The 27,499-nt window shown below is 44.5% G+C and overlaps 1 protein-coding gene, 1 long non-coding RNA gene and 1 other non-coding gene across 5 annotated transcripts in view; 1 reads left to right on the top strand and 2 right to left on the bottom strand.

Annotated features, from left to right (window-relative positions):
- Positions 1–265: 265 nt before the first annotated feature.
- LOC119818147 lies at positions 266–393 on the bottom strand. The gene has a single exon (XR_005286054.1).
- Positions 394–7,066: 6,673 nt separating this feature from the next.
- Positions 7,067–27,499, top strand: part of Rnf144b (ring finger protein 144B) — a 63,981-nt gene continuing 43,548 nt past the window's right edge. The window contains exons 1-2 of one of the 3 annotated variants that reach the window (XM_038332331.1): positions 7,067–7,159; positions 22,244–22,434. In XM_038332331.1, the coding sequence (XP_038188259.1) occupies positions 22,270–22,434 (165 nt within the window). In that variant the 5' untranslated portion in view covers positions 7,067–7,159; positions 22,244–22,269. Of the gene's footprint in view, positions 7,160–8,138; positions 8,789–22,243; positions 22,435–27,499 lie in introns of those variants that run through there. The other 2 variants (XM_038332333.1, XM_038332330.1) reach the window with 2 other exon arrangements.
- Positions 8,873–10,315, bottom strand: LOC119816072. The gene is made up of 3 exons (XR_005285683.1): positions 10,176–10,315; positions 9,473–9,613; positions 8,873–8,959 (listed from the first exon to the last, which is right to left on the bottom strand). It is a non-coding gene; the product is annotated as an uncharacterized LOC119816072 (long non-coding RNA).

Here is a 27,499-nt window from a genome sequence, read left to right as displayed (position 1 = left end):
AGTGAGGGACACAGTGGGAGCAGAAAACATCCTGTGTTTCTTCTCATAAGCAGAAATCTAGGTTTACCTCTATGTGCGAATGTAACAAGGCAGGGGAGGACTATCGGGGGAGGAGTCCAGCCAAAGGGAGAGAAGTGACAGACAGGGTCATGGGAGGGGCAAGGAAGAGCGAGGCCCAACGAGATATATGTATGAAAATGCCATGATGAGCCCTATTATTTTACAATCTGACTTTTCTTTATTTTTTTTTTAAATTTTTTTTTTTAAATGTTGGGTAGTACAGTCAGCCCTGTGGTTTTCTCCAATAAGGGCTGCTCTCTCCACCCCTTTGTCTAGGAGGAGTGTATCAGCAAAGTCTTGCTTCATCAGACTCAGCCTTCTTGGTCCTCCAAATACAATCTGACTTTTAAAATGAACTAAAAGGATGATCAACCTTGAGTTGCTTCTTGTGGGAGGAGGAGCTACTGGCTGTCAGTGGCACGGCAGGGAAGAATGCCTCTGTACATGGAAGACCACGGGATTCGAGCGTGAGAAATCTGGAGTCCTCAGGAGAGCTTGTAGTAGTGTGGCTGGAACTCAGGCCGGAAGTGAGGAAGGCCGAGAAGAACCTCAGAGCATGGCGGTGGGGGCTGCTGCCTGGAGCTCTGTCCCCGTTACAATGATCATATAGACTTCTGCCGCTCACCTCCGTGAGGCACTGATCAATAGTGTAAGATCCAGGTGTAGGACTGGATTTCATGAGCTCATTTGATTAAAAGAGTCTAAATATTTATTTATTTATTTATTTATTTATTTTTTGTTTTTCGAGACAGGGTTTCCCTGTAGTTTCTAGAGCCTGTCCTGGAGCTAGCTCTTGTAGACCAGGCTGGCCTCGAACTCAGAGATCCGCCTGCCTCTGCCTCCCGAGTGCTGGGATTAAAGGCATGCGCCACCACCGCCCGGCCTAAATGTTTATTTTTTTATGTAATAGTCACTTCAAAGTAAAGGGGAGGGTATATCAGTCTTCATGCAAGTGTTTGCTGAAATCACAGACTGAATCTTAGAAGGTTCAAGGGTGATCTTTCTGACTTACAGGTAGAAATGTCTAGAGTCTCAACTGAATCTTAAATGGTTAAGCTTGTCCGTATTGGGGATATCTTTATGCTTACGCTATGTTTTATTGACTCTTTCCTGACACTAATTAAAGATAGGACACTTCACCCTGTGAGATAGCAACCTGTGGAGGCAGGTGAATCTCTGTGAGTTTGCAGTCAGCCTGGTCTACATAGTGAGTTCCAGGATGGCTAGGCCTGCATCAATGATAACAACATCCCTTCCCCGCCCCAACACATACATACAAATAATAAGAAAGAGATATTTACAATTTGTAAGTACATAAACAGATTCTTTTTTATAATGAATACTTCTGTGAAGATTAAAAGAAATGATGTATATAAAACCCTGAGTACCAAGTCTCATGCCCACCGCACAATAGTTACTCAGTGGAACCTGTTCTTCCTCGGATTCTCCTGAGCTGAGGAAGCCTCCACTCTCAAGACAAATGTTCAGAAGACACTTCGAGAAAACAACTTGCAACTCTTTGTGCCCCAGCAGAAATATCCGCTGATTGTCAGGGCCCGGTGTGGTCCAAGCACAGGCTCTTCCAGCCTCACGGTGCATTTCAGCGGTTACTCCCTTTAAAAATTGCTGTGGTCCCTTTTACCTGGAGGCTTTGGGGCTTCACGCTGAGGCCTTCTTGATACGCAAGGCACAGGTGTTTCTCTTGTACCACAGGTGGGCAGTGGGTTTGCCTGACGAAAGCTGAGGTGGGGGGGGTTTGAAGGATCTGAAAGGGAACTTTAAGCCAGGTTTCTGCCAGGCGCAAGGGAGGCGCTTGCATGCCCGTGATTTGTTTTGATTAAATTCCAAGACGATACAATCATCCGACTATTAAAATAATTAGCTGCCTTGTTTTTTTATCTAGAGGTGCGATGGTTCTGGATTGGCAAATTAGAAAGCATTCGTGATAGGATGAAACATGAACAATTATTGTTGTGATCTTCCCTCTCTCCCTCCCTTCCTCCCTCCCTTCCTCTCCCTCCTCCCTTCCCCCTCTATCTCTTCTCCTTCCTTAGACAGGGTCTCACACTGTAGCCCAAGCTGATATGAAACTCCCTATGTAGTAGCCTAGTCTTGTTTCTTACTCATGGCAATCCTCCTGGCTCTGCTTCCAGCACACTGGCATCACAGGTGTGAGCCATTAGGTTCAGCTGGTTTATTTATTATTTTTAGTTTTTTTTTTTTTCTGGTACTGGGGATTGAAACTAGAGTCTTACACAAGCTACACAACTAATTAACTCTAACTAATTAACTAATTAACGACAACTGTAGCTCTAGACTTATTCTTGAGAAGGGTAGGACCAGAGGCCTGATCACATGACCAGAAGACATTTAAGAGAGCGGGTCTTTGGAAATGTGCAACAGAAGGAGACTTTGGTATTTACTTGGCCCCAGGTCAAACTGTAGCAAACATACAAAGTGGGGATTTTGGAGGCTATAGCCCCACATCAGAATCTATTCCAGGAGGAATCAGTGCTAAGTACACATATCCAAACCTAACTACTCAAAAATGAGGAAATATTCCTCCAAAGAAGAAGAATTGGCTTTTTAGAGAGCCACAGAAAAGGGAACGCTTGACTCTGTAGAGCATTTTATATACTCAAAACTGTACTAAAGGAAAATTCTGTTACAGTGAATGTTTTATTCATGAAATAAAGGCCAGATGAGACACCTGCTCCCTCAGAGAAAATCCTTTCAAAATAATGCCTGCACACGCATATGGACAGAAAGGCGAGCTGATAAGTTAGAATTAATGGAACAGAAGAAAAATGTATAAGGCATAGAAATGACAAAATCATGCAAAAAGACAGAGTAAAAATGTCAGAGATTAGGAATGATAGACACAACCGCATATGCAGGTCTCAGGGAAGGTAGAATAAGAATCAGATGTGTGGATAACAGGTACCAAACTCGATAAAAACTAATTTGAAAATATGGAAGAAATGGTTCCTTTCTAAATGATTTATAAATGGCCCCAGCTAGCTGAAGCCGAGAATTCCAGTGGGCCAGTTACTACAGAAGTCCCCACCCTGCTTCTTTCTGGAAGCCATTTGATTTTTGATATTATTTTTATTATTTGTTTTCTCTGTGTAGCTCTGGCTATTCTGGAACCCACTCTGTAGACCAGGCTGGCCTTGAACTCAGAGATCTGCCTGCCCCTGCCTCCCAACTGTTGGGATTAAAGGCGTGCGCCACCACTGGACTCACTTGATATTCGTTTTATTTCTTTATTGACTTATTTATATTTATTTATCTATTTTAGAAAGAAGTTTAGCAATGCGTTGGTACAGGGTGGGAAGGCAGCCTTTCACGCGCACATCAGATTTCCTGGCAGTCTCATCCGACAGTGCGTTAGGATCTGGTTTTCCCAGCTGCTTTCCACTCATCCTTAAGTTTGAGACATAACGAGCGTGACCCCGATTTTCCCCCAGTTCTTTCCACATATAGGTGAGCTAATGCCATCCTCTCTGGCTCTTTTTGTTCTGTTCCATCTTTCTTTATGTGTTGGTTGGCATGTCTTAATTATTTTTTTTTTTAAATCTCCCTTTAAAGACCAGCGTGTAAGGTACTCGGTGGGAAAATAAAAAATGCCGCTCCCTTGGTGGCTAAGTACAACTCATTCATTCCATTGCATGGTGGCAGGAAGCTGCCAGGCTGCCTGCCAGGGAGATCACGTGGAAAAATAGGTCTACATGGTCTTGGCACAGTGGTTTTGCCGTTTCTGTGTGCTCAACTCTATGATTTATATGAGTTTACCACTTTAGAAATCATTTTTGAAAGGATCCCTTCTGCAGAAAATGGGCTAAAATGGTGCACGTCATAGGAAAATGTCACGATCAAATTTCATTTTTACCCACGAAGGTGGTAATGGATGTGTAATTTTCAAATTCAAGTAGCATCAATATAAACCTCCGAAGTTTGTAACTCTCTTAAGAATCCTTTCCCCTAGCATACCTTTAATCCTGGCACTTGGGAAGGAGAATGGATTACCAGGCTCCATGCTAGCCTGGCCTACAGAGAGAGTTCCAGGACAGCTGGAACCAGCTACACAGAAAAACCCTGCCTAAAAACAAACAAACAAAAAAGCAAACTAAAAAAAGAATCCTTTGCCCCCAGCAGGACAGTGTGAACCCGTTTGCTTCAGGAATGCGTCTATTTCTTCCTGTGGTTGTTTCGTGCTCTGACTTCCACTGACTTCGCTGAATCTATTTTGCCCATTTTGGATGTGATAGTTTCTTCACACATGTATGCACAATGAGATGATCGCTGTCACTATAGATGGCTCCAGCAGAGCTGTTAGGAAAGCTTTTCTTAATATTGTTGTGAGTTGGATTCAGTTTGACTTAAATGTTTACAATACATTGACAAATACATTTTCTTTTTGAGATAGGGCCTTGCTTGCTGTGGAGCCCAGCCTGGACTTGAGCTGGTGATGTTTTTGCTCAGCCACTTGAGTGCTGGGTTTACGGATGTCTACCACCATACCCATGAAGACTTAATTGAAATAAAAAAATTAATATTGAATGTATGTGGAGGAAGGGTGTGGATGTAGAGGTCAGAGGACAGTTTGTGGGAGTCAGCGTTCTCTCTTTCAACCATGTAGGTTCCAGGGATCAAACACAGGCTTGGCAACAGGTACCTTTACTGCTGAGCCCCTCAACAGGCATTCAGTCTTATTGCAGCTTACAATGGCTTTATAATATTGTCTATTATATAATGTGAAATATATTATTGTTGTTTTATACATACAGAAACTGATAATAATAGTCAATTTATTGGTCTCAGGTTCAGGGAAAATTTTTCTGTTTTTTCTTTTTAGTTTATTTTTTTTCCTTTTAGAAGAGAGGTGTTATTATGTAACCCAAGCTAGCTTCAAACATGTGGCAATCCTCCTGCCTCAGCCTCCTAAGTGCTGGCATCACAGTTATCTGCTTGGAAAGCTTTAAATTTGAATTCATTTGGATATTGCTTTTCTATGACTGTGAATACATTCTGAGTTAATATATTTTAGTTATCATTTATCAAGATTTTGCTGTGGCTTTTCTTTGAGAAGATCTGAAATTCAGACTAAGAAAGGAGGCTTTATTAGGATGCTGGTCAGTAGGATTAGACTGGTGAACGACTTATAAACCATGTTCTCACTCAGAAAGATAGAAATACTTTCCAATTATAATGTTTATGTTTGCTTCTGAGACATATCAGTGGGCTATTTATTTTTCTAGTCTGAATGAGGCAATTCTTTCTCAGTCGTGCAAGGGTTTCCTTCTTCCCAACTAGTAAGTGTTGACGTATCTCTGGGTTCTTTTTTCTAATCCCTTTGTTCCTTCCCCTTTTCTCTCCCCCTCCCCTTGATGTATATCGTTGACTCTGTTCCTATTTTGTATCAGCCAGCACCCCAGCGTCCAGCGGATCACTGCACTGTCCCAGACAGAGGCTGACATTCTGTTCCCCTTCCCAGGCTCTGGAGAGTTTCTGTTTTTTGGGGGGAGGGGCACTGTGCTAGCCGTTTTACAGACCTTTCTTTCACAACCACCTCTAAACTGTACTCCATACTTCCTGGTGACGCCTTATTTGATGTGCATGAATACTCTGCCTGCCTGCATATCGGAGTATGGCATGAATGCAGTGCCATTGACAGCCAGAAGAGGGGCTTTGATCCCCGTGGTACTGGAGTTACAGACAGTTGGAGTTGCCGTGTGGGTGCTGGGCATTGAGACTGGTCCTCTGAAGGAGCAACCAGTGCTCTTAACCTCTGAACCATCTTTTCAGCCTCTCATCCTTCTTAATATTTGGTGGAAATCTGCTTGATAGATATAAAAACTAGATTATTTTAAATAGCTTGTGGGAGGTCACATGGCTATTAAAAGTGAGTGGGAGATTGTGTGGCTCAGAAAGCCCGTGCTTCCCTTACAGTGTGCTGATTTTTGTGGGTAACCTTACCTCTTTGTAATTTCAACTGTAGTTACCGCCTAAAAGAATACAGTTCCTAACTGGCTTGCTTTCTATTCAGTCAACCCTCTTTGGAAGGCCCACTCAATGGTCCCTGAGATTGGCCTAGAGGCTTCTGAGATTCTGCAGAATTGAATTTGCCACTTCATCTCCTTCCTTCCCACTCCGCCTCTTAATCACCCCCATCCCCAGCTACACCTGCAGCCCGGTTTCTGCTGGCTCTCATCCCCTACTTCCAGCCAGAGCCACCGATTCTCTTTCTGAAGTCTCTCTCCATTTGCACCTCAGTCCTTTCGTCCTAAGCACCCTGGCCCTGTCTGCATGATGAGAAGCATCTCTAAGATCTCTCATCTAAATCTAACTTCACCCCACTAGCCACCTGCTCTGCCTGGCTCGGTCTTCTCCTCAGCTCCTTCGAAGCCAGTTCAGGACCCAGTTTGGAACCATGACTGGAGAGAAATATTCCTCGAGTCTCTCCAGCATGCCCTTCCTTCTGTGAGATGACACTTCTCCGTGTTGCCTTGGTCTTCGAGAATGTCACATGGCCGCGATGTGGTCACAGTGTCCTAGAATGCGGTGTGTGTGTGTCTCATTCTCACTGAGTGGAGAGGTCTTTGGGGACAGGGTTGCTGTCTCACTTACCTTTATCTTCCTGGCCCCAGGCAGCTTCTCTGAGAGATCTATAGACAAAGGAAGGGACAGATATTAATCCACATACTCTTTAGGCAGATCTGAAAGAGTCTTTTGCTTATTACTGTAACTCTTAGAGTGCTTAGTATTAAATTTTGACTGCAGTTTTTGTAAATTTGCATGGTTGAAAATAATCCATGGAGGTGTGTTTCAGTTCTTAAAAAAAATCAGCTTTGTGTCCAAAGGCAGGACGGTTATTGCCTAATCTGCATTTCCATCCATGCTGGCAGCGGTGTCTTCCCTTCTGCTGATAAGAGCCGGCACCTTAATTGCATGGTGATGTCAAAAGTGGACTCTGTGTTGGACTTTGGCTTGAGGCTCAGAAGACTGGCATCAACACTAAGGAATGAACTGGCCTGGCAGGTGGGGCTCTGCTTCTCTTTCCTGCCTCTTGCCCATCAGGAATGGTCACTTTCTGGGGGTAGGTTATTTGGGACCCTGTGCTACCATTCAATATGAATAGTTATAAGTAGTTATTCTTCCTTGTAGTTTTCACTAATATGTTTCTTTCTCACTAGCATGGATTCTGACCCTCTTGCAGCTGTGGTCTCACTGAGCCAGTCACTTCATTCTCCCTAGACATCATCTTTTGAGTTTGTTTGGCTTCCTAGGACTTTGCAAGCTCAAATGTTGTCCTTTGGTTGTATGATTTTAGGTCCCTATTGGGTGCCACCTACGTACTGTGTATTCTGGTCTCCAGTCCACCCTGCCCGCCCCTAGCATTTCCCTCTTCCTTTCTCTTTCTTCTCTCTCTATGTATCTCTCTTTCTCTCTTTTCCTTTCCTTCTCTCCTCTCTTTCTCCCTATGCAGCGCTTTCTCTTTCTCTTTTTCTCTTACACACACACACACACACACACACACACACACACACACACACACCTACCTGCCCCAGAAAGCACCTGTGAGCCCACCCTGACCTCAGCTGCTAACGTCAAGCAAGATTTCACACAGACAAACTACTGTGCTAGAGGGGGGGTCTTTCAAAACTGCGAGTTCAACAGGTCCGGGCTGTTCTTGTGACCTAGGGGAGCCGGCAGGGAGAGTGAGGAGACAAGCCATCCATTAAAAACACCGTGCTAATTAAGTGTCCACAGTCGTGGGGCACCACTCCTGTTTCTGGATTAGCTGTTAGATTGTCATTAGTCGAGAATACACGTAGCTACGTTACTGGATTACGTTACTGGATTAGCTGTTAGATTGTCATTAGTCGAGAATACACGTAGCTACGTTACTGGATTACCTTACTGGATTAGCTGTTAGATTGTCATTAGTCGAGAATACACGTAGCTACGTTACTGGCCTGTGTTTCCACATCGTTTGTTGTTGACAAAGCACTTGAAGTGAAATCATTGGAAGTAAACTAAGACCTCTCCTGACTTGATTTGCCCACCTCAGGCGCACATGGACAGCCGAGGTCCACACTGCGTTTGGAGAAGATGTACAGGGGAAGGGTTTGCGGGGAGGTGAGGAGGCAAATCAGGGCTGTTAAAAGTAGACGAGGAAAGGTGGCCTGTGACGATCTATACAGAGACAGCAAGTGCTGAAGGCCAGGGTGCAGCTTGCGGGTGGGCAGGAGGGAGCGTCGTGGGGGCTGTTGCCCGCTCCCAGTTCGGGATTCCCGCCACAGCACCAGGTCCCGACCCGAGAGCCATTGCCCTGCGCTCTGCCTGCCTGGGATCGGACAGGGTTAAGGCCATCACCTGCAGTCGAAGTGCGACCCAGATGGGAAGTAGGAAGTGCGGCGCCGAGCTTCCTGTATAAATAAACGCTCTGGCTGCTGCGCCCCAAGCTGCTGGCTGGTTCTGCAAGGTTCCTGCCTGTCAAGACAAGGAGGCGGAGAGGGACTCCTCCTCTTCCCGAGCTGTAGGTCTGGGCGTGGAGTCCTGTGGCAATCTTGCAAAAGTGTAAAGCTGTCAGCCAGGCGGAGCATGCAGGGAGAGGGGAGAGAATGAGAGAGCCCCTCCTTCCCGGTGTGCCAGCTGCCCCCGCTGGCCCAGGCTGGATCTGCTAGAGAGAATCCAGCAGCCCGAAGACCTCAGCCCCAGCCAGGTATGTCTAGAAGGGGTGTTTGTGCACAGGATGCCGGCGGTGCAAGCCAGGGAGGCTGCTACCTTAAGAGGGACGGGACCGAGGTTACGAGGCGGTTTTTGCTAGATTCCGTTTCCAGGGCTTAAGCCATGCAGAACTGCATGCATTCCGAGTGCCTCAAACACCTGTTAACTTAAAAAAAAAGTGCCATTGAAAAGGTCAAAACAAATTAGTTTCATTTCTAATAAAATGGTCTTTACAGAATGTACCATAAATTGCATATTGGACCAGTCTCCTGGTGTGTTTTGAGTAGAGACTGACAGTTGGCATGGCCTTGGCTGTCTACCTTCTGTTATTTGGAAATGCACAGTAATATGTTGACACACAGAGCTATGAATAATGTCACGTTAACGGCAGAGTCTGGGCTATACATTAGAGTGATTATTTTTGTCAGATAATTGCTGATAAAAGGGAGAGGCTCTGTGGTGTTTTCAAGTTGATGTTAAAATGAAACCGATCCTGTTTTCACAGAGGAAAGGTGTCTTGGCCAGCCCCTCCCAGAGCCCCTTTTCTGATTAGTTTCAGGGATTCCGCTGTCAACCCTCACGATGCACCTCTCCATTACACTCCGGTTTCTCAGAGTACCGTTCTCTCTATGTTTCCAACGGGGTCGGTCACTTTCTTCTTGCTTTCTGCCCCAGGTACCTTACAAAATGTGAGCTGGAAATCTTGACACGACTCTCAGGGTCCTGCTTAGGCATTTCTGACTGTTGATTTGAACACGGGGAGGTGTGAACCGGAGGATAATGTCCTCAGCATTTCCGAAGCAGCGGATGAGGGGTGTCTCTGCCCAGAAGCAAAATAAATGAACTTTGAGATGACTCAGGTTTTAGGGTGTGGGTAACAGGCAGGAGAAGCCCAGCCAGTCTTCACTGGGTTGCTGGCAGTTAAAATATCGGCTGCGGCTTTCTCCGAGTGAGCCTTTTGGTCTCTGCTTCCATTCACTTCTGATTCCTCGCTGGCTCCCTCCTCCTCCTCACCCGGTCTTTGTAAACCTCACTCTTTTCCCATGGGCATCAGATCCTTAAGTATTTCTCAAACTACCTTGAAGAGAAAGAGAGGGAGAGAAAAGGGAAGAAGTCCAAAGCAGGTCCACAAAGCCACTTGATAGCTGTATTGAGAAGTCCAAGGCTATCAGTTCATCTGCCTCCTGTCCTTGGGTACCTTTGGTTGGCATTTTCTGGTTTGGAAGGAGCATTGAGTTGGAAGTGGTGCGGGGGGGTGGGAGAAGAGGAGAGGGAGAGGAGAATAAGAGAAAGGGGAGGAAGGAAAGGGAGAGAGAGAGAGAGAGAGAGAGAGAGAGAGAGAGAGAGAGAGAGAGAGAGAGAGTGTTCTGTTTCCAAAGTACCTTCTAAGAGCCTGTCTGGATGAGTAAAAAATAGCAGGATTAACATGTGCGGTGGGTGTGAAAAAGATGTCAAGTCGCAGAACTGGCTTTTTATTTAAAATAAACAGTAAGAAAACTTGACCTAAAATCTCCCAGGCCAGTCACCCGAGATAACTCAGGCCTGCACTATCGTGCTGGAAGGCAGGCTTGAGTGTGGTCAAACACCAACCATTTACCCAGGGTTTGACAAATATTTACAGTCATTGATGCCAAATATCTTTGTGCTGAGCCCCAAAGAGAAGAATATTCTCCGCATTCAAAAGCCCTGTTCTCATGAATGGGTCTCAGTTCACTGGCGGTTTTCAAGCCATCATCCAGATTTTAAACTAGGTCAGTGTAAGACATGTCTTTTTAAAATAATCAGTTTTGGGATCTCAGATTATAAAACTTTTTCTTTCTTTTTTTTTCTTGTGGCCAAATTGTACAAGCATAGGGAAAAGTATGCTTTCTCTAGAAAGAAACAAGTTTATTTTATCTGCCCAGCAAGATGATTTAGCTTCCTGGAAAACATCTTTCTTTTTCAACAGTGTGAATGCTTTTAATCAGAAAAAAAAATATATTTGAAATTTCTTTCTGGAAAAAATTGTTTCAATATTTGAGAAGCCTAGGGACATTTAGACGCTCTGGAAATTGTTTCTCTGAAGTTCCTGCCAGTCCAGCTGCCTGTGTCTCCCCTGGCTTTGACATGGCATTGTGCCCCCTTAGGTGAGATCCTCGGTGTTTAACATCTCCAGTTTGAGACAGCAGTCGGGAATCATGCCACCCTCAGAGGCTGGTGCAAGAGCAAAGTCCAAACTGTTCTGGGGAACTGACTCTTCTCTGTGCAGCTGGTTATTCTGGGTGTCGAGGGGACCAGGCTGTCACACAAGTCATGTCTGGCACTTTAAGGTGTGGTTATCTGAATCTGTTGCTCCTCAGTCTAGAGACGTTTCTTCTAGAGATTTCTGCCTTAGCGTGTAGGAAGATGCTCCTTAGTTATGCTAGCTGACCAGTATCTTTGCTTTTGATTCATTAGAAGTGAATGTGGGTGATAAGCAGGCCTTTAATATATAGCCATAAAATTTGTTTGTTGTTGAGTGACTCTTTCCAAGGTTCTCTGGGAGATGCTGGGGACTTAAAGATGTGTAAGGTGGGGTGGCCTTTGTCCTGAAGGAATCGTTGTTAGCTTGGAAATGAGTTTGGGAGTGAGCTTAATTTGTGTTGTTTCTCCAGACTGTGGAAGCCATTTTGATGTTTTTCACTTGGGTCACATGCTCTTTGTTGTTTGTGTTTTTTTTGATACTGTTTTCCTGGTGTCATTTGAGTGTTATGTAAGGAGAGAGCTATGATTGTGCCTGCATTTGTTTATCTCACTTGGCCTGATTTTTGCAGTGCAGAGGTTTAAACCCAAGGCCTCACACATGATAGTTCGGTTCTCTACCTCTGAGCTACACCCACAGCCTTGAACATTTATTTAAAACTTAAAAAAAAAAAAAAAACGATGCATTACATTGGCTGGTGGACTGTGTGTATGGAGGTCAAAGGACAGCTTACAGGACCTTTCACCTCGTGGGTTCTGGGGATCGAACTCCCGTAGCCAGAATTCCCAGTAAGGGCCTTTACAGCCAAGTTCTCTCACTGGCCCATTTTATAAACATTTTAATTTATTTTCACCTTTAGGTGAGTGTTAGTTTTGGACTAACATTTTTTTTTCCAATTGAATTTGGCATTTGCTATTAACTAGTCATGGAGTAGTTCTAACGCTAATGTGTCACACTGCACTAGTTATTAAACACTGAAAACTTGGGGAAGTGGGAATGGGAAAGATGACTGAATGGCTAAGAAGATGTAGGACCCAGGCTTGGTCCCTGGTACCCATGTGGCAGTTCATACGTGGTCTGCAACTCCAGTTTGAGGATCTGATGCCATCTTTTGGCTTCTGTGGGCATCAGTCATGCATGTGGTATATACACCTACATGACGGCACAACAGTCATGCACATAATAAAATCAATAAGTCTGAAAAGCAAAGCAAACACAGCAGAAAACTACACTTCAGAGAGTAAAAGGAACCAGCATGGGATGAACAGCTTCTTGTATATGATTGGATTCTTTCTTCCTTTCTTCTTATTAAAATACCTAATCTATTTGATGAACATAGGCCTATGTGAGTTGGGGTGCACCATGTATGTGCAGGTGCCCCTAGAGGGCAGGGGGTATCAGATACCCTGGAGCTGGAGTTACAGACGGCCGTGAGTCACCTACTGTGGATTCTGGGAACTGATCCAGGGTCCTTTGCAAGAGTAGTAAGGACTTGTAACTGCTGAGCCATCTCTCTGGTCACTGGTTTCCTTAAGTGGAAAACACCACTCAAATCAAGCATGTTCGGAGCAGGAGGTCCCATGGCCGGTCACATGGATTAGGAACATGCTTTGGAAGGTTGATGTCCCTGACGTCATGAGTTTGAATTGGCCCCTTCATTCAGCTTGTTTCTTGAGAAGCCAGGAAGATAATTCATGCCTCTCTTCCATGGACTTGTGGCTGTGACCGCAAACCCACAAGATTTCTTATATGTGATTATGTGACGTCATCTGCTGAGACCCTCCCCAACTAGCCCCCTTCTATATGTAGGGTCTGGGTTTTGTCACCTTAACTTCCCAACGCCTAACAGGTATGCCATTTGGTTCTTTATGGCATTATGGATCCTGGTTACAAGATTATTTGGGAAAGGCATGCAAAAATACATGCCCTGTGCCTTCTTCTGTAGATGAGGTAAGCAAATACACTTCCAAGCTGGTCTCCTGAGAATTTGTTTCTAATTAAAATGTCTGTGGAAGCCCACAGCTTTTACAGGAGGAGGTAATATTTACATATGCTTTTATTCATTTGGAGAGAATTCTTTTGGTTTAGATGTTCATACTTTGGTGGCTGTTGTTTCCCGGTAATGTCCTGGTCCTAGAAGTCCTCCTGAGTCTTGTCCCGTAGGGCTTTCTGCACACTAGTCTCCTCGATCCGTTGAATACATTATTATCCAACCCGCCTGTCAGAGGCATTTCTTCCTGCTTTGGGGCTTTGTTGTTGTGCCAAGCGACGGGAAGAAAATTATCCAGTGGGGTGGGACGAATAATTGTGGGAGGTGAGAGAAGCAATGATTAAAGAAAGGGGTGGGCAGGACATGGTGGTGGCGAGGAGAGAGCTGCCCTGGCGAATGCAGAATCCTGGTGCCAAGAACAGCGAGCTGCGGGACTCTTCTCCACTCCTACCTTCTTTGATAAGTTTGCATTGTTAGGAAAGCTGGAATGGGTTTCTACTTCTTGGGCATCATCCTGTAGTATAAAGAGAACATGGAGCAAAGACAAGAAAAATGAACTGAGTTTTTTAGAAAAGGGAACAGCATTTTGTAAAGGATAAAACTAGACATCCCAGATGCACTATTCTCAGGGAGGTTTCAGAGTTAGCATCTCATGATAAATTCTTTTTGGTCATGTTCATATATCTCTTCCAGTATTTATTTTGTAGAGAGAACATTTTTAAAGTTAGATTTCATTAAAATAGTTTCCTGGACTTTATTCATAAGTGAATTTTAAACAGCAAGCATATTCTTCTTCTTTTTTTTAAATAGTCCTTGCTGAGATTTAAGACACCCTTCCTGGGACTGGGGATGTAGCTCAGTGGGTGGAACGCTAACCTAGTTGCATGAATCCCTGGTTCAGTCCTCAGCACCACATAAAACTAGGCATGGTAGTGTTTGCATATAATCCGTGCACTTTGGAGGTAAATGCAGCAGTAGAAAGATAAAGTTCAAGGCCATCCTGGGCTCCGTGTGACCCTGCTCCCTCCCCAAAGATGCTCCCATTCCTCCATCCTTGCTTTTTTTTCTTCCTTTCCACCTACAAAAAAGGTGACAGCCATAGAGTTCTGCCTAGCTAATGACATTTCCATCCATGGCCTACTTACTGTGCATGTTGTGGTGGTCCCATTGGTTATAATGAAGCGAGCTTATTCCTATTGCCCAGTGAGTACCAAGGTAAGTTCCCTATGTATTGTGACAATTCTTGTGTAAACAAAGATGCAGGAATGCCTGTTGCATAGCAGTACAGGCCATACAATTATATACAGTGTGCCATAGTTGATGATACTATGTAACAATGTTATTGATCTGTATTGTATCTTGTTTTCTTATTATTTGAGTCTATTACCACACCCTCTGTGAGGCGTCAGGCCACATTTCACAGGTAGCAGCCTCTCTCATCTTGTGTTCACCATGTCTCTTATTACAGCAAGAGGCCCGGTTGAGTGACTGACCCACATCCTCTAGGTTTGTGACGTGCCCTGTGGTGCTCACACAGTGGCCGTATCTCTCCGGTTGTTAAGCAATGTGTGACTGAGCTCACACAGAGGTGCCATTCCCAGAAGGTTGTGGTCTGCAAGCTACAAAGCGGTGATCTTATTTCTAGCCTCGAAACCGTTGAGACAAAGGTCTTCAGACCAAGGAGCTGTGGACTTAGGTGTCTGGTCTTTGTCTCTCGATTTCTCTGGATGAAGCCATGAGATTGGGGAGAGGAGAGAAGCCCTCTGTTCAAGGTACAGCGACAAACCACACTTCTCAACACTTCTGCCTCGAGGCTGAGGGGATAGGTATCCAGTGAAGATTCTCCAATCCCTGTCATCAATGACGACAAAGTCCATTATGAGGGACACTTTGTTTGCGCTCCCTGGCCTTGAGCACTGTTCTCTTAGAGGCAGTGGCAAAGATATGAACTGGGCTCTAGAAGTTGTGTTTCTTCGAGTGCTGGCGGGTCTGCCTGTGGTCTGTCTGTTCTTGCTGTCACAGGGCATGCAGGAGGACTGTTACTGATGTGACTGATAGGCACGGGTCCGTCTTGTCCCCGAGTGATCAGAACACTGGTCAGAGAGCCAAGTAGGAAAGAGAAGCATGCTGGCTACTGTGGAGGGCTGCCAGGAGCCCTTCCTCCCTGAGCTCCTTCACTGCCCTTGCTGTTGCTCTAGCCCCTCCCCCGGGAAATGCACCTGCCTTCCATTCACCCCTGGGTTTTGAGGACAGCTTCAGCAAATGGCTAATGGCAACAGTTTGCTAGCCTTAGCCAGTACCACTTAAACCACCAATAGGCCCTATTAAAAGTGTGAGCCAGTAATCAAATAAACCACCTCACTGGGCAGCAGCACAAAGGTCAACAGAGTACAGTTAACCTCAGCATCCTTAGGGTCCAGATCTGTGGATCTGACCATGAATCAAAAGTGGAGCTTTTGACTCAGAAACTGGGGCTGACTGGGAAGCTGGCTCAGCAGTTAAGAGCAGTTATTGCCGGGCGGTGGTGGTGCACAGCTTTAATCCCAGTGCTCGTGAGGCAGAGGCAGGCGGATCTCTGTGAGTTCAAGGCCAGCCTGGTCTACACAGCGAGTTCCAGGACAGCAAGGGCTACACAGAGAAACCCTGTACACACACACACACACACACACACACGCACGCACGCACGCACGCACACAGAGCAGTCATTGCTCTTGCAGAGGACCAGAGTTCAGTTCCCAGCATCTAAATCAGGAAGACCCCCTATAACTCTAGCTCCAAGGGATCCGATGCCATCTTCTGGCTCCAATGGGCACCTCCACACACATGATACACACGCATCCATATGTATGCACTCCTAAGAATGAGAAGATAAAACAGCTTTGAAAAGGTGTTCAGAACAGGCCAGCAAAATGGCTCAGCTGATAGACTAGCACTGCCACCAAGCCTGGCCCCATGAGTTTGATCCCTGCGGCCTACGTGGTGGAAGAAAAACCGCTACCACCTGTGAGTTGCCCTCTAGCTTCACGTGCGCACTGCGGCATGCCTGTCCTCTCCTTCCGTTGAGAAATAAATCTAAAAAAAGGAAAAAAGCCAACTCAGAAAATAGTTGCACGTGTATTGAGCTTATACAGATTCTTTTCTTGTCAATATTTCCTAAACGGCACAATATAATGGTTATCCATATGCCCTTCCTATTGTATTAGATACTATTAGATTATATGTATGTAAGGCATTCAGGAGGATATATAATGGTCATGTGCACTGTCGTGCCATTTTATATAAGGGACAGGAGCACCTATGAGTTTTGGCATCTGAGGAGAGGGTGTTCTGAACCAAGTGAGTACCAAGGGACAGCACATGAATTTTCACTCTTGTGCTTAGCCAGTATTGGAAGAGATTTCTTAATGAGGCAGAGGTGAGAACTTGGGGTTGTCGCTGTTCTCCATTCTACTCGGTACCACGGTAGAGACAGCCCAAGTCTCTTTCCTTTGCACAGACGGCACTTGAACTGCACTGCCCTGTGGTCTGCCCTTCCTAAGGCCTTCCTTCAGGAGCTCCCTCCTGGAGCTGTGTCTCCAGTCCCCTCAGGGACTGCCTGTCTTTCAAGGTCATGTCAACACTGTGAGAGCAGTCCTCCTCCCTGCTTGGCCCTTGTCCTCAGGTCACTGTAGCATAGCTAGAAATTAAGACCTAGGAATTGAGATACGCTGGGCCTTTACTGAAATTCTGATTCGTCAGTAATACCCAGCTGGTTCGCTTTGCTCAGTCTCTTTGTGTTCTGTCCATTTCTCTAAATGTTTTGCAAGGTGCTAAGACAATATAGAGAAATTCCCAAATTAGTACCTTAATCAAATGCTTTTCCTTACAATTAGATTATCTTGCATACAGACACACATGCAGACACTCCACACATACAGACACACAGACACACACACACGCACACACACACACACACACACACACACACACGCGCACACACACGCACACACACTCACACCCACGATAACTGCTTTGATTCTGGGTAGTCAAACAGGCACATGCTCCGTCAGTTAAAAATACTCTGAATGTTGGCTCTCACCACCCTCGGGTTTCGGGAGCAGATTGCTTTTTCAGGCCTCCAGCAGAATATGGAAATTCCTTATGCATCCTGTGCTTCCAGCCCCGCTTCTCAAGTATTCCTTTCTTTGGCAAGCCTAATGAAAACACGCGAGGGAAGCGACCTTCCTGCCCTTCCCTATCAGACAGCACTTGCTTCTCATAACAAACGTTTTTTATGGTGCAAGAGTCACTTGGAGCAGATAGAGGGTTCTCCGTTCCTGGGAATTCTGTACAAAACAGAATGGCCAGAGCAGCCTTCCTTCCTCACAGGATCTGGCCGCTGAGCTAGGTATATGTAAACAAGTGGAACCTGCCACAAGCCTTTGAAAGTTGAAACCTGAATGCAGCTGCCAGAATTCTCTTCTTTCCAACATGCCCTAGTATTCTCTGCCAAAATTCTTTCTCAAGAGTTCTGGACACCCAATGAGAGGCACAGTTACATTTGGAATAACTGTAAAAGTAATTATAATTGTTACCTTGCAAGTGGTAGGGTGGGTAAATCAAGTCACTTTCTTATCTGAGATTACGAGTGTGAGGTATGAGACAGAACAAGCCGTACAAGCCAGGAGGAGGCCGATCCCAGGGAGCTGGCAGCTCTCTCTGGAAGGAAGGCTTAAAGCCTGAAAGGGACGGGGTGCATTGCCGGTGGGCCTACACAGGACTGGTGGATGAGAGGGAGGAACTGGGAGGGTTTCTATAGCTAAACACTATGACCAAAAGCAGCGGGAGAGGAGAGGGTTTATTTCTCTTTACCTCTCTCAGATCACACCATCACTGAGAGGAGTCGGGCCAGGAGCTCCAGCTAGGAATCTGGAGGCAGGGACTGATGCAGAGGCCATGGAGGGATGCTGCTTGCTGACTTTCACCATAGCTTGTTCAGTCTGCTTTCTTATAGAACCCAGCCCAAGGGTGGACCTGCCCACAGTGGGCTGGGTACTCGCACACCAATCATTAATCAAGAAAATGCCCCGCAAGATTGCCCATAGGCCAGTCTGGTGAGGACACTTTCTAAATTGAGGTTCCCTCTCCTCAGATGAATCAGCATGCGTCAAGCTGACAGAGAGTGAGCTAGGGCAGACGGTGCCCTCAGTTCTCCTGTGGGTCTTCCCTCCAAGCTTCTTGTGACTTTATAGGTAGTTAGGGTGGGAGGCCGAGGTTCTGCCAGTGGTTTCATGTGGTAAAGGAGGGTGAATCTCTAGATGCAAGAAACACTAGCAAACTTTGTAGGCATTCGTAGCCTCTCTAGGGTGGGAATCCCACCAGAGGATTCATGTTAAGGTCCTATTTATTGTTTTAAAAATTCAATTTCCAACAAATTAATGGTGGAAGTATTTCTCGTTTGAGATCTGTCTGTCTGTCTGTCTTTCTGTCCGCCCGCCCACTCGCCTGCCCATCTGCCCGCCTATCTATCTATCTATCTATCTATCTATCTATCTATCTATCCATCCATCTACCATCTATCTATCTATCTATCTATCTATCTATCTATCTATCTATCTATCATCTATCTCATGCTCTGTGTCATTCAGTTTTAAAAACACTCATTGGGGTAATCTTAGGCTTCTGTGATAGAGCCTGGGAGACTGGGAGAGATGGAGGAAGGACTGGCCCTGGATCTCCCTCCAGGGACAAGCTCTGACTTCTCTATTCTCTCTTCGGCAGTGGTAGGTTGTCATTTTGTTTTCATTAAATTCTATTGCTGCTTGAAAATGTTTAAAATCTATCACTTTAGGGAATTGGTGTTAATTGTACAAAGGAAAATAATCACCTCTTCCTGAAGAATTGCTTTGGATTAATTCAGACCTCCAAGGAATAAAATGTGTCACTTCCTTTCTTTGTCCCACCGAGTCACAAGTGTGCCTTAGTATTCTTTTAAAAATGTATCTCTGAAATATGAAAGAGTTCTATGTTTTAAATATTTTATATATAAATATCTTTTGCTTTTGGATCTTTTTATAACTTTGGTTTCGTTGCCTGTAGGCATGTAACTCACAACCTAAGGCATAAAGTCATGGCTATGACTAGAGGCGTGATTAGATTTCAGTAGATCTTGTTTAATACACTTGATAGTTCTGCCTTGACGACATGAATATGAGCTAACAATATGAATATGTTCTGCCTTAACAACATGGATATTCATAACAATATGAATATAGTGGTGCATACCTTTAATCCCAGCACTTGGGAGGCAGAGGCAGAGGAAGGTGGATCTCTGTGAATTTGAGGCCAGCCTTGTCTACGTAGAGTTCCAAGACAGTCAAGGCTATATAGAGAGACTGTGTCTTAAACAAAAACAAACCACAAGTATATCTTAGATACCTAGGAATACGCTAACAATTTGTCCCATAGAGCCAGGGAGATGGCTCGGCGGTTAGAAGCGCTTCCAGGGCAGGTCTTACAACACGGGTTGGTTCCAAGAACTCACAGCTCAATCCCTGAAACTTACTTTGGAAGGAGAGAACCAACTCTCTCAAGTTGTCCTCTAACCTCCAGATGTGCGCCATGGCACACACATGCCCACATTCACATACACATACTTCATACATGCACACTAATCGTAAAAATAATCATTTTTAAATTGCCCCATATAAAGTTTCCTTCTCAAAAGCAACACCAGGCAAGGACCTAAGAAAGTGAGCAATGGCCAGATGTGAAGAATGGCATTGGTTCTTCACTGCAGCATCCTCCAACTGGCGTCTTAAATTCTTATTTATCTATTCCATTTGTTTTGACACGTGATCTCACTATATAGCCCAGGCTGACTTTGAACTAAAGATTCTACTGTCTCTGCCTGAGTTCTGGGATCACAGATGTGTGCCACCAAAATTGGCTCCAGTTGACTCTGAAGGGTAACTGATAGTTGAGATCTGGGGTGGTTCTGAGTTGCGGCAGTTCCTGTTGCTTTACTCAGCATGCATTTACTGGTTGCATTCAGATGAGAAGAAGACACATCTAGGGGGAAATTGGTGAGACCCAGAGTGGTACACTGGGAAGTCTTAGTCAGATGACCAAGTGATTATCTAGCCATGGACTGGAAAGGGATGACATCATTCTTTTTTTTTCTTTCCTACATGATGCTAAGGGGAAGTCTGACATCTCAATGTCTCAAACTTGTTTTATGCATTAATTGATTTTAACTTGCTCTTGGGTGATAGAAATTGGGCCTTTGCCTAGGAGTAGCATGCCTTCCCTATTGGAGACTAATCATTGGTTAGTTTCCTCTTTATTTTGGAAGTCATCTATTGCTACTCAGTTCATTAGGGTTAGCAACTGTTGACTCTTTCTGGTCGGTGAGCAAAGATCTTATTGGCTTCCCACTTTTCTATCATCTCCATTTTTTCTTTCATTCTTGTTTTAGTGTTCTTGTATTTTTATATAATTCATGAAGCTCATCCTGATGGTTCCATCAATGAAGAACTGTATATATAGTGATGGTCCCATAAGATATTAATATAGTTGAAAATTCCCTTCCCACAGTGATATCTATAGCTCTCATAATATTGTAACTTAATGCATTACCCATATTTGTTTGACACTGGTATAAACATATAGCATTACCAATCATAAACAGCATATACAACTATTCATAGTGAAAATTGATTAATTAATGATAACAAGAAACTATGTTAAAAGCTTATGTATTCATCCCACTATATCTTTTATTAGTATTTTAGTGTGTGCTTTTGGCATGTAAAACTGTTTTTTGTTTGTCTTTTGTTTTTGTTTTTGCAAGACAGTCTGGGTTAGTAGCAGCCTCACATTTGCTATATTCCTTGTGTTTCTCAAGTGCATTGTTCTATTGTTCTTCTTCTGTTTGGTACACACTGTTCATTCATCTGTTGACGTGTGCTTGGCTTGATTTCCCTTCTGGCAGTCATGACTAATACCTCTGTGAATAGTATTAATAATGCAGAGAGGTAGAAATACCTCTTTAAGTCCCTACTTTCAGATCTTTTGGGAACACCTACCCAAAAGTGGAGCTGCTGGATCACGTGATAATTTCTTCCTAGTGTTTTAATGATGGAACCCAGGGCCTTAGACATCCCAGACAAGTGCTGTGCTACTGAGCTACAGCCCAACCTATTTGGTAATTCTTGAACTTTTTTTTTTTTTGAGAGACATTCAATTTGTAAGTATTTTCGGAGCCAGTTGAATTGACTGTAGTGTTTGTAGTGATGTACCATATTAGTTACTTCTGTTACTATGATAGAATACCATGGCCAGAAGCAGCTTAGGGAAGAGAGCTTTTATTTTGGCTAATGGTTCTGTAGGGTTAGAGTTCATAATGGCCAGAATGGCATGGCTGCAGGTTGCTAGAGCAGGAAGCTTGCTGCTCACAGTTCCTCGACACCCCAGGAAACACACACAGAGAGAGAACTAGAAATGGGGTGCGGCTATCAACTCTCAACACCTACACTTTCTCCCACAAGGCTCCACCTCCTAAAGGTTTCATAACTTCCTTAAACAGGGCCACCAACTGGGGACCAGGCGTTGAGATACATGAGTCTATGGGGGGACATTTCTCACTCAAACCACTGCATGTGCCTCCCAAATGCCATGTTTGCTTATAGTACTAATATCGTATCTTCTCTCCCAGCTTATTAATGATGCGCAGTGTGATGTTTTAACATAGTATTCACACACACAAAAGGGGTAAATCAAGATCATTAATGCGATCATTACCTCTCATGCTTTATTTCTGTTATCCTGGTGAGACTCATTTAAAATCTGCTCTCAGAAATTGCCAAGTGCAAAATGCCAGTGTTATTATTGGCTGGAGCGGCTGTGCTGCCCTGTTGTTCCCCAAAACTTACTCATCCTGTCCACGTGGAATCGTGCACGTGACCAGCATCCCCGCATCCCTTCTCCTCCTGTCCGGTGATCACTCAACTCCCACAGCTAGCTTGCATGATATGAATCAGGACAGAGAAGCGAGGTCAGCTTAAACATCAGGGCTTGGGGAAGTCCTTGCCAAGGTCAGGAGTACTCCGCCCCACGGTTCTCAGAAATGCATGAACTATACTTTCAGAAATCACCGAGGGTGAGGAGTCAGGATTTGCTCAGCCCGCCCCCCAAATACATGTGTTTAACATTAGCTCTGTGGATGGCGCTAACACTTCTTACTCTGGGTTTCTCTGTAGGGATAGAGGAGACTGCAGACTGGCTCATGGACTCCATCGACAGCCTCCAGTGTCTAACCATGACTGCTGAAAACCCTACTTCCGGAGACCTGACTCCTGTCCCCATTGTCACCTGCAAGCTCTGCCTGTGCGAACAGCCTCTGGACAAGGTGACCACGCTCCAGGAATGCCAGTGCATCTTCTGTACATCGGTAAGTTGTCCTTAATGTTGGCGCCATAGGAGAGTCCGCGAGAAGTCAGGGGGAAAGTTATGAAAGCTACAGGATACATTTCTGTGGCATATATATGTGCATTATGATTCATAACAGTAGCAGAGTTAAAGTCATGAAGTAGTAATGAAAATAACTTTATGGTTGGGGGTCACCACAACATGAGAAACTGTATTAAAGGCTCACAGCATTAGGGAGATTGAGAATGGCTGTTATAATGCATCAGAAAGGGTCACAAAACTAGCACCAAACAGAGTAAACAGGAGAGTTATGGAAGACGGGGAGACAGATCTTGGAAAAAAAGCAGAGTCCAGTAGAGGGGGGGAATGGGTCTGGGGAAGACACTGAGTTTTAGGGGGTTAGGAGTCACACTGGTCTCACCATCTCAGCGTGATCGTTTTCCTTTGGTCTTGCTTGGATTCTGAACCCATCTGTTGGAATTAATGGTGTCTGTCTTGCATCAGAAGCAACATTTAGTGCAAACCGGGATGGAAGTTTTTCCTCTGAGGATGCCTGGTGTTTAAGAGCAGAGATTCCGTTTCTGCTGTGAGAGTTTTCGGTGCAGAATTCAAGCGTGTGTGTCAACGCTGGGGAAAGAATGGAGCCAAAGGCTGCACTCCATCTTTACAAGAAGCTAATGCTGATACATTGTTGTTTCAGTAGACCCTAGCTTCTAATTAAAAACAGCGCCACTGTTTCTCATTTCTTCAGCAATTTGGGAGTTGGCGTTTGAACAATTACATTATTCTGTCAACTAGATTCATACTTCCTTATTGTTACAGAGGGCTCAGAAAATGGCTTGATATTTTTGGCACTCTCCATTTTCTGGACGTTGTTTCGTACCTGTCAGCCGTAACCTTCGCTGCTCTCTCATTGCCTGTGGTCTTCTAAAGCAGTAAGCTGAGCACGTGGGACAGCATCAGTGTCTGTGAATCTGCACTTAGAGTCAGACTTGCCTGGAGTACTACTTGAACATTTTTTTTTTAGTGTTAGAGATTTATTATTCATTTTATCAAAAAATGTGATTTAAAAAAAAGTTTGTCAAGAGGCTGGAGAGATGATGCTGTGGTTAAAAGTCTTGCTGCTTTTTGCAAAGGACTCGAGCTCAGTTCCCAGCCTTTCCCACTTTTTTTTTTAAAGTTTATGTGTATGAGTGTTTTTCCTTCATGTATATCTGTGTAGCACACGTGCACACAGTGCTCACTGCTGTCAGAAGAGGGCATCAAATTCCCTGGAACTGGAATTACAGATAGTTATGAGTTGCCATGTGTGTGCTGGGTCTCGAACCAGGGTCCTCAGGAAGAGCAGCCAGTGCTCTTAAACACTGAGTCCTCTCTCTAGCCTTTGACACATTTTAACTTATTGATTTGCCCACAAGAGGTGCTTTGTAGACTCCTTAGACTGTCCAGTGTAGGTAATTCTGGCTCTAAATGACATCAGAGACAGGAGTGCAGCGCACATCACTGCTACTAAACCACCCCTTTAGGTGGTCTACTTGTGGAGGTGGTTTCCTCAGTTGAACTCCATGCTTGGCTTTAATGTGGAGAAGAAGGTGCAGCAGAAAGCAAGGGAAGTTGAGGATACAGATGTGGACACAGTCCTCACTCATCTGGATGAAGGCTTTCGGTACACTGTGGAGTTACAGTGTCAGAGGGGTAGATATATTGGGATTATAGTGACAGAAACTGTGTAATTATTTCTGGTGCCCTGAAGGCTAAATATCTCAGGAAGGCTGTATGTAAATCAATAATAGGCAGAACGCTGAGATTTTCTCTCCTTTTTTCTTTTCTTTGTTTCATTTGTCAGTGTAAATAATGGAAACTTGAAAATTCAAGCTTCACTTCTGTCTTACTTAGGATTTCTGTTGCTGTGAAGAGGCATCATGACCACAGCAACTCTTATAAAGGGAAGTATTTAATTGAGGTTTGCTCACAGTTCAGAGGTTCAGTCCATTGTTATCATGGTGCGGAGCACACAGGCAGACAGTGCTGGAGAAGGAACTGAGAGTTCTACATCCAGATCAGCAGGCAGCAGGAACAGTGACCCTGGGCTTGGCTTGAGCTTCTGAAACCTCAAAGCCCACCCTTGAGGACTCACTTCCTCCAAGAAGGCCACCCCGACTCCCACAAATCTACACTTCCTAATAGTGCCACTCCCTGTGAGTCTTTGGGGGTCATTGTCGTTCAAACCACCACACCTTCTCTGGATCTCTTCTTTCCTTTTTTGAGGCAGGGCCTTGCTGTGTAGCCTTGGGTAGCATAACAAACACTTGGTGTAAATCCCAGGTTGCTCTTGAACAGTCTTCCTGCCTCAGCCTCCCAAGGACTAAGTGCAGCGTCAGCTATCACACCTGACCCACTGATAGCTCCCGCAGCTTGTTCTTTCAGACAATTCTGGACCATTGAAGTCAAGGGGAAAAAATGACAAGAGTAGGTTTTCAAAGTGGTGAAAATCGTGGGTTTGCTCTCTCGCGGGCAGGCCTCGCCTCACCTCTGGTTTGCCTTGGACATGGCTTCTGCCGGCCATGAATGGAGGATAATGAGAGCACAGTTGCTGCTTGTTTTTATAACCTAGATAATTTCACCTGGAAAGAGTTGGTATGTTGGGATTGGCCTATTTACCTTCCAGATTAAAGACAGGATGTGTTGTGCGAAAAGAAAATGGAGTCCAACCGCAGTCCTGCTCTTTTCCATCGTCCTCCCTTGGCTCCGGGTAGTTAGAATTCCTTTACTATTCATTTCTTGCAGCCAAATGGTTTTTCCAATGTTTAAAAAGTGAGAAGAAGCAAGACTTTTTTTTTTTAAAATCAAGCCCTTCTTTCCTTCAGGGCCTGTTGGGTGACCTTTAAGAAAAGCCCCCAGATGAGGAGACACTTATAGTTCAGAAAGAACTGCCTATGTGTGTGTTCATATGTGCACACACGGTTAGTAACTGAAATGAAGCCGAGAACCTGCAGTTCTTTTTTTCTCAGGTTCTAAATGGTACCTTTATCAGGAAAGTGAAGGCATTTTCCTCCCCCACCTCCCTTGAGATACACACAGCAGAGCTGTGCTGAGAGCCCAGACTCAGTCAGGCTTTGCCCTCCAGTGGTGGAGGATTTGAGGCACGGGTAAGCCATTTATCTTCTGCTTCTGAGCCAGAGGAGTTGATAATGCCCGTCTTGGGGTAGAAGTTCATCAGCTGAGAACCCCAGTACGAAGGCTTGCTCACTTCCAATCACTTTATCACTGTTGCTCCTTCCCCACAGTCCACTCTGCGTGGAGCCATTCCATCTTTTAAAGCTGTCCCCGAGCAAAGGATGCTGGTGAAGATGTGAGTTTGATGTCTTCCTCTTCCTCGTTAGCCATTTACCAGAAGGTGGAGAAATGTGTACTGTGATTTACGACTATTTTTTTTTTTTTTTTTTTTTTTTTTTTTTTTGGTTTTTCGAGACAGGGTTTCCCTGTAGTTTCTAGAGCCTGTCCTGGAGCTTGCTCTTGTAGACCAGGCTGGCCTCGAACTCAGAGATCCGCCTGCCTCTGCCTCCCGAGTGCTGGGATTAAAGGCGTGCGCCACCACCGCCCGGCAATTTACGACTATTTTTAAACCTAAATCCCCAAAGTAGATCAGGAGTCACCAACAAAGTAAAACAAAACCAAACAAACAAACAAAAAAAAAACCTTTTTTTAAAATAAAGGGAATGGCAGTAAAATAAAATATAGTAAGATATTTTAATGAGGAAAAATAAAAACAAATCTTAACCTCATGTTTCTATCTAAAGACACTCAAGATTAGTTTTCCCCCTGTCCACCCCTTCTAACCGCAACTTTATGAATAAAAGCCATCTTAAAGATTTAAGAAAAAAAGTTTAGACTTTTTTTTTTAAATGATTAAGCAATCAGGCCAACAAAAAAGCAAGTGCTTTTCTCATACCAACCGAGCTAATATTTCACTGCAGTGTTACAGTATATACAGAATATAGACAATATGCAGAGATTTGCAAAGCAAGCACTTGGTTCGGAAAAGATTAAAAAAATGATATTCGCATTGAGTACAATGATTCTAAAAATGACTGTAAGGTTGAAACGGCAGCTCTAAAGGCGGACCCATGCTCACACCGTTGGCAGATCTACACCATTCAGATGGAATTTTCCCAAGATGCCATGGTTTGCTTGTCTGCAGGGTTTCATTTGTTTGTTGTTTTGGTTTTTGGTGGTGAAAGGGCATAGTCGTTTGAAGTCACTTTTACCTAGACCTCGTGGGAGCTGCAGAAATCAAGGAGGCGTCTTATTTCAGGACGGTGTCCCAGAACCCTCTTCTCTCTGTCTTCCAATCACATTCCCTGAAGCTTTTCCCTGAAGCGTTGGAGCTGTCCTCCTATCCTGATTCCCGTAGCTTGATTGATGTTGGATGGACAGATGCATTCTGTCACTTTATTTCTCTGTAGCCTCTGAGTCTAGGATATATGAGGTGACAAGGCTTTATTTATGCCTTTTCCTGGCTTGCCTTTTGAGCAGTCAGCCATCAATCAAATGACTTTAACTTTGTCTTGTAAAATGACCTCAGTGCACTCTCTATCTCTTTTATTGGTTATGTGGTGGCTTTTGTATCCACCAGTTAAATCACTGGCCTAAAATGCCAGTTTTGGTGCTGTTTTCCTACTGACACTGGGCTCTTGCCATGTCAGGTGGCATCTGAGGGATAAGAATGAATAGGAACAGCATGAGAAATAGGTTAGAGATGACTCAAGAAGGCACTGGCTTCCTGGACCCATGATCTCATCCAGGTCCTGTGCTCACTACTCACAAATTCAAGGCAAGTAGTAAATAATGTGTCAAGAAAGGAAGAGAAACCTCTTACTGGCCTAGGATTGGAAGATACCTTAGGTTGCCGGGTCCCTCACCCCAAGGAAGAAGCCCTTTTCCTGGAAGCCTTTGTGGTTTGTCACTTAAGAGAATGGGCCTCAAGTCTTGCCTGGATTTAATTCAATAAGTATTTACTGTCTCAGGAATAATTTTGACATGGTTAGACTATAATGGTGAAAAATTGCATGAAAGCCTGCTTTTCA

This window comes from Arvicola amphibius, chromosome 6 (genome assembly GCF_903992535.2).
Source record: "Arvicola amphibius chromosome 6, mArvAmp1.2, whole genome shotgun sequence".
NCBI classification, from domain to species: domain Eukaryota; kingdom Metazoa; phylum Chordata; class Mammalia; order Rodentia; family Cricetidae; genus Arvicola; species Arvicola amphibius.
This window is presented reverse-complemented; position numbering and strand designations above follow the sequence as displayed.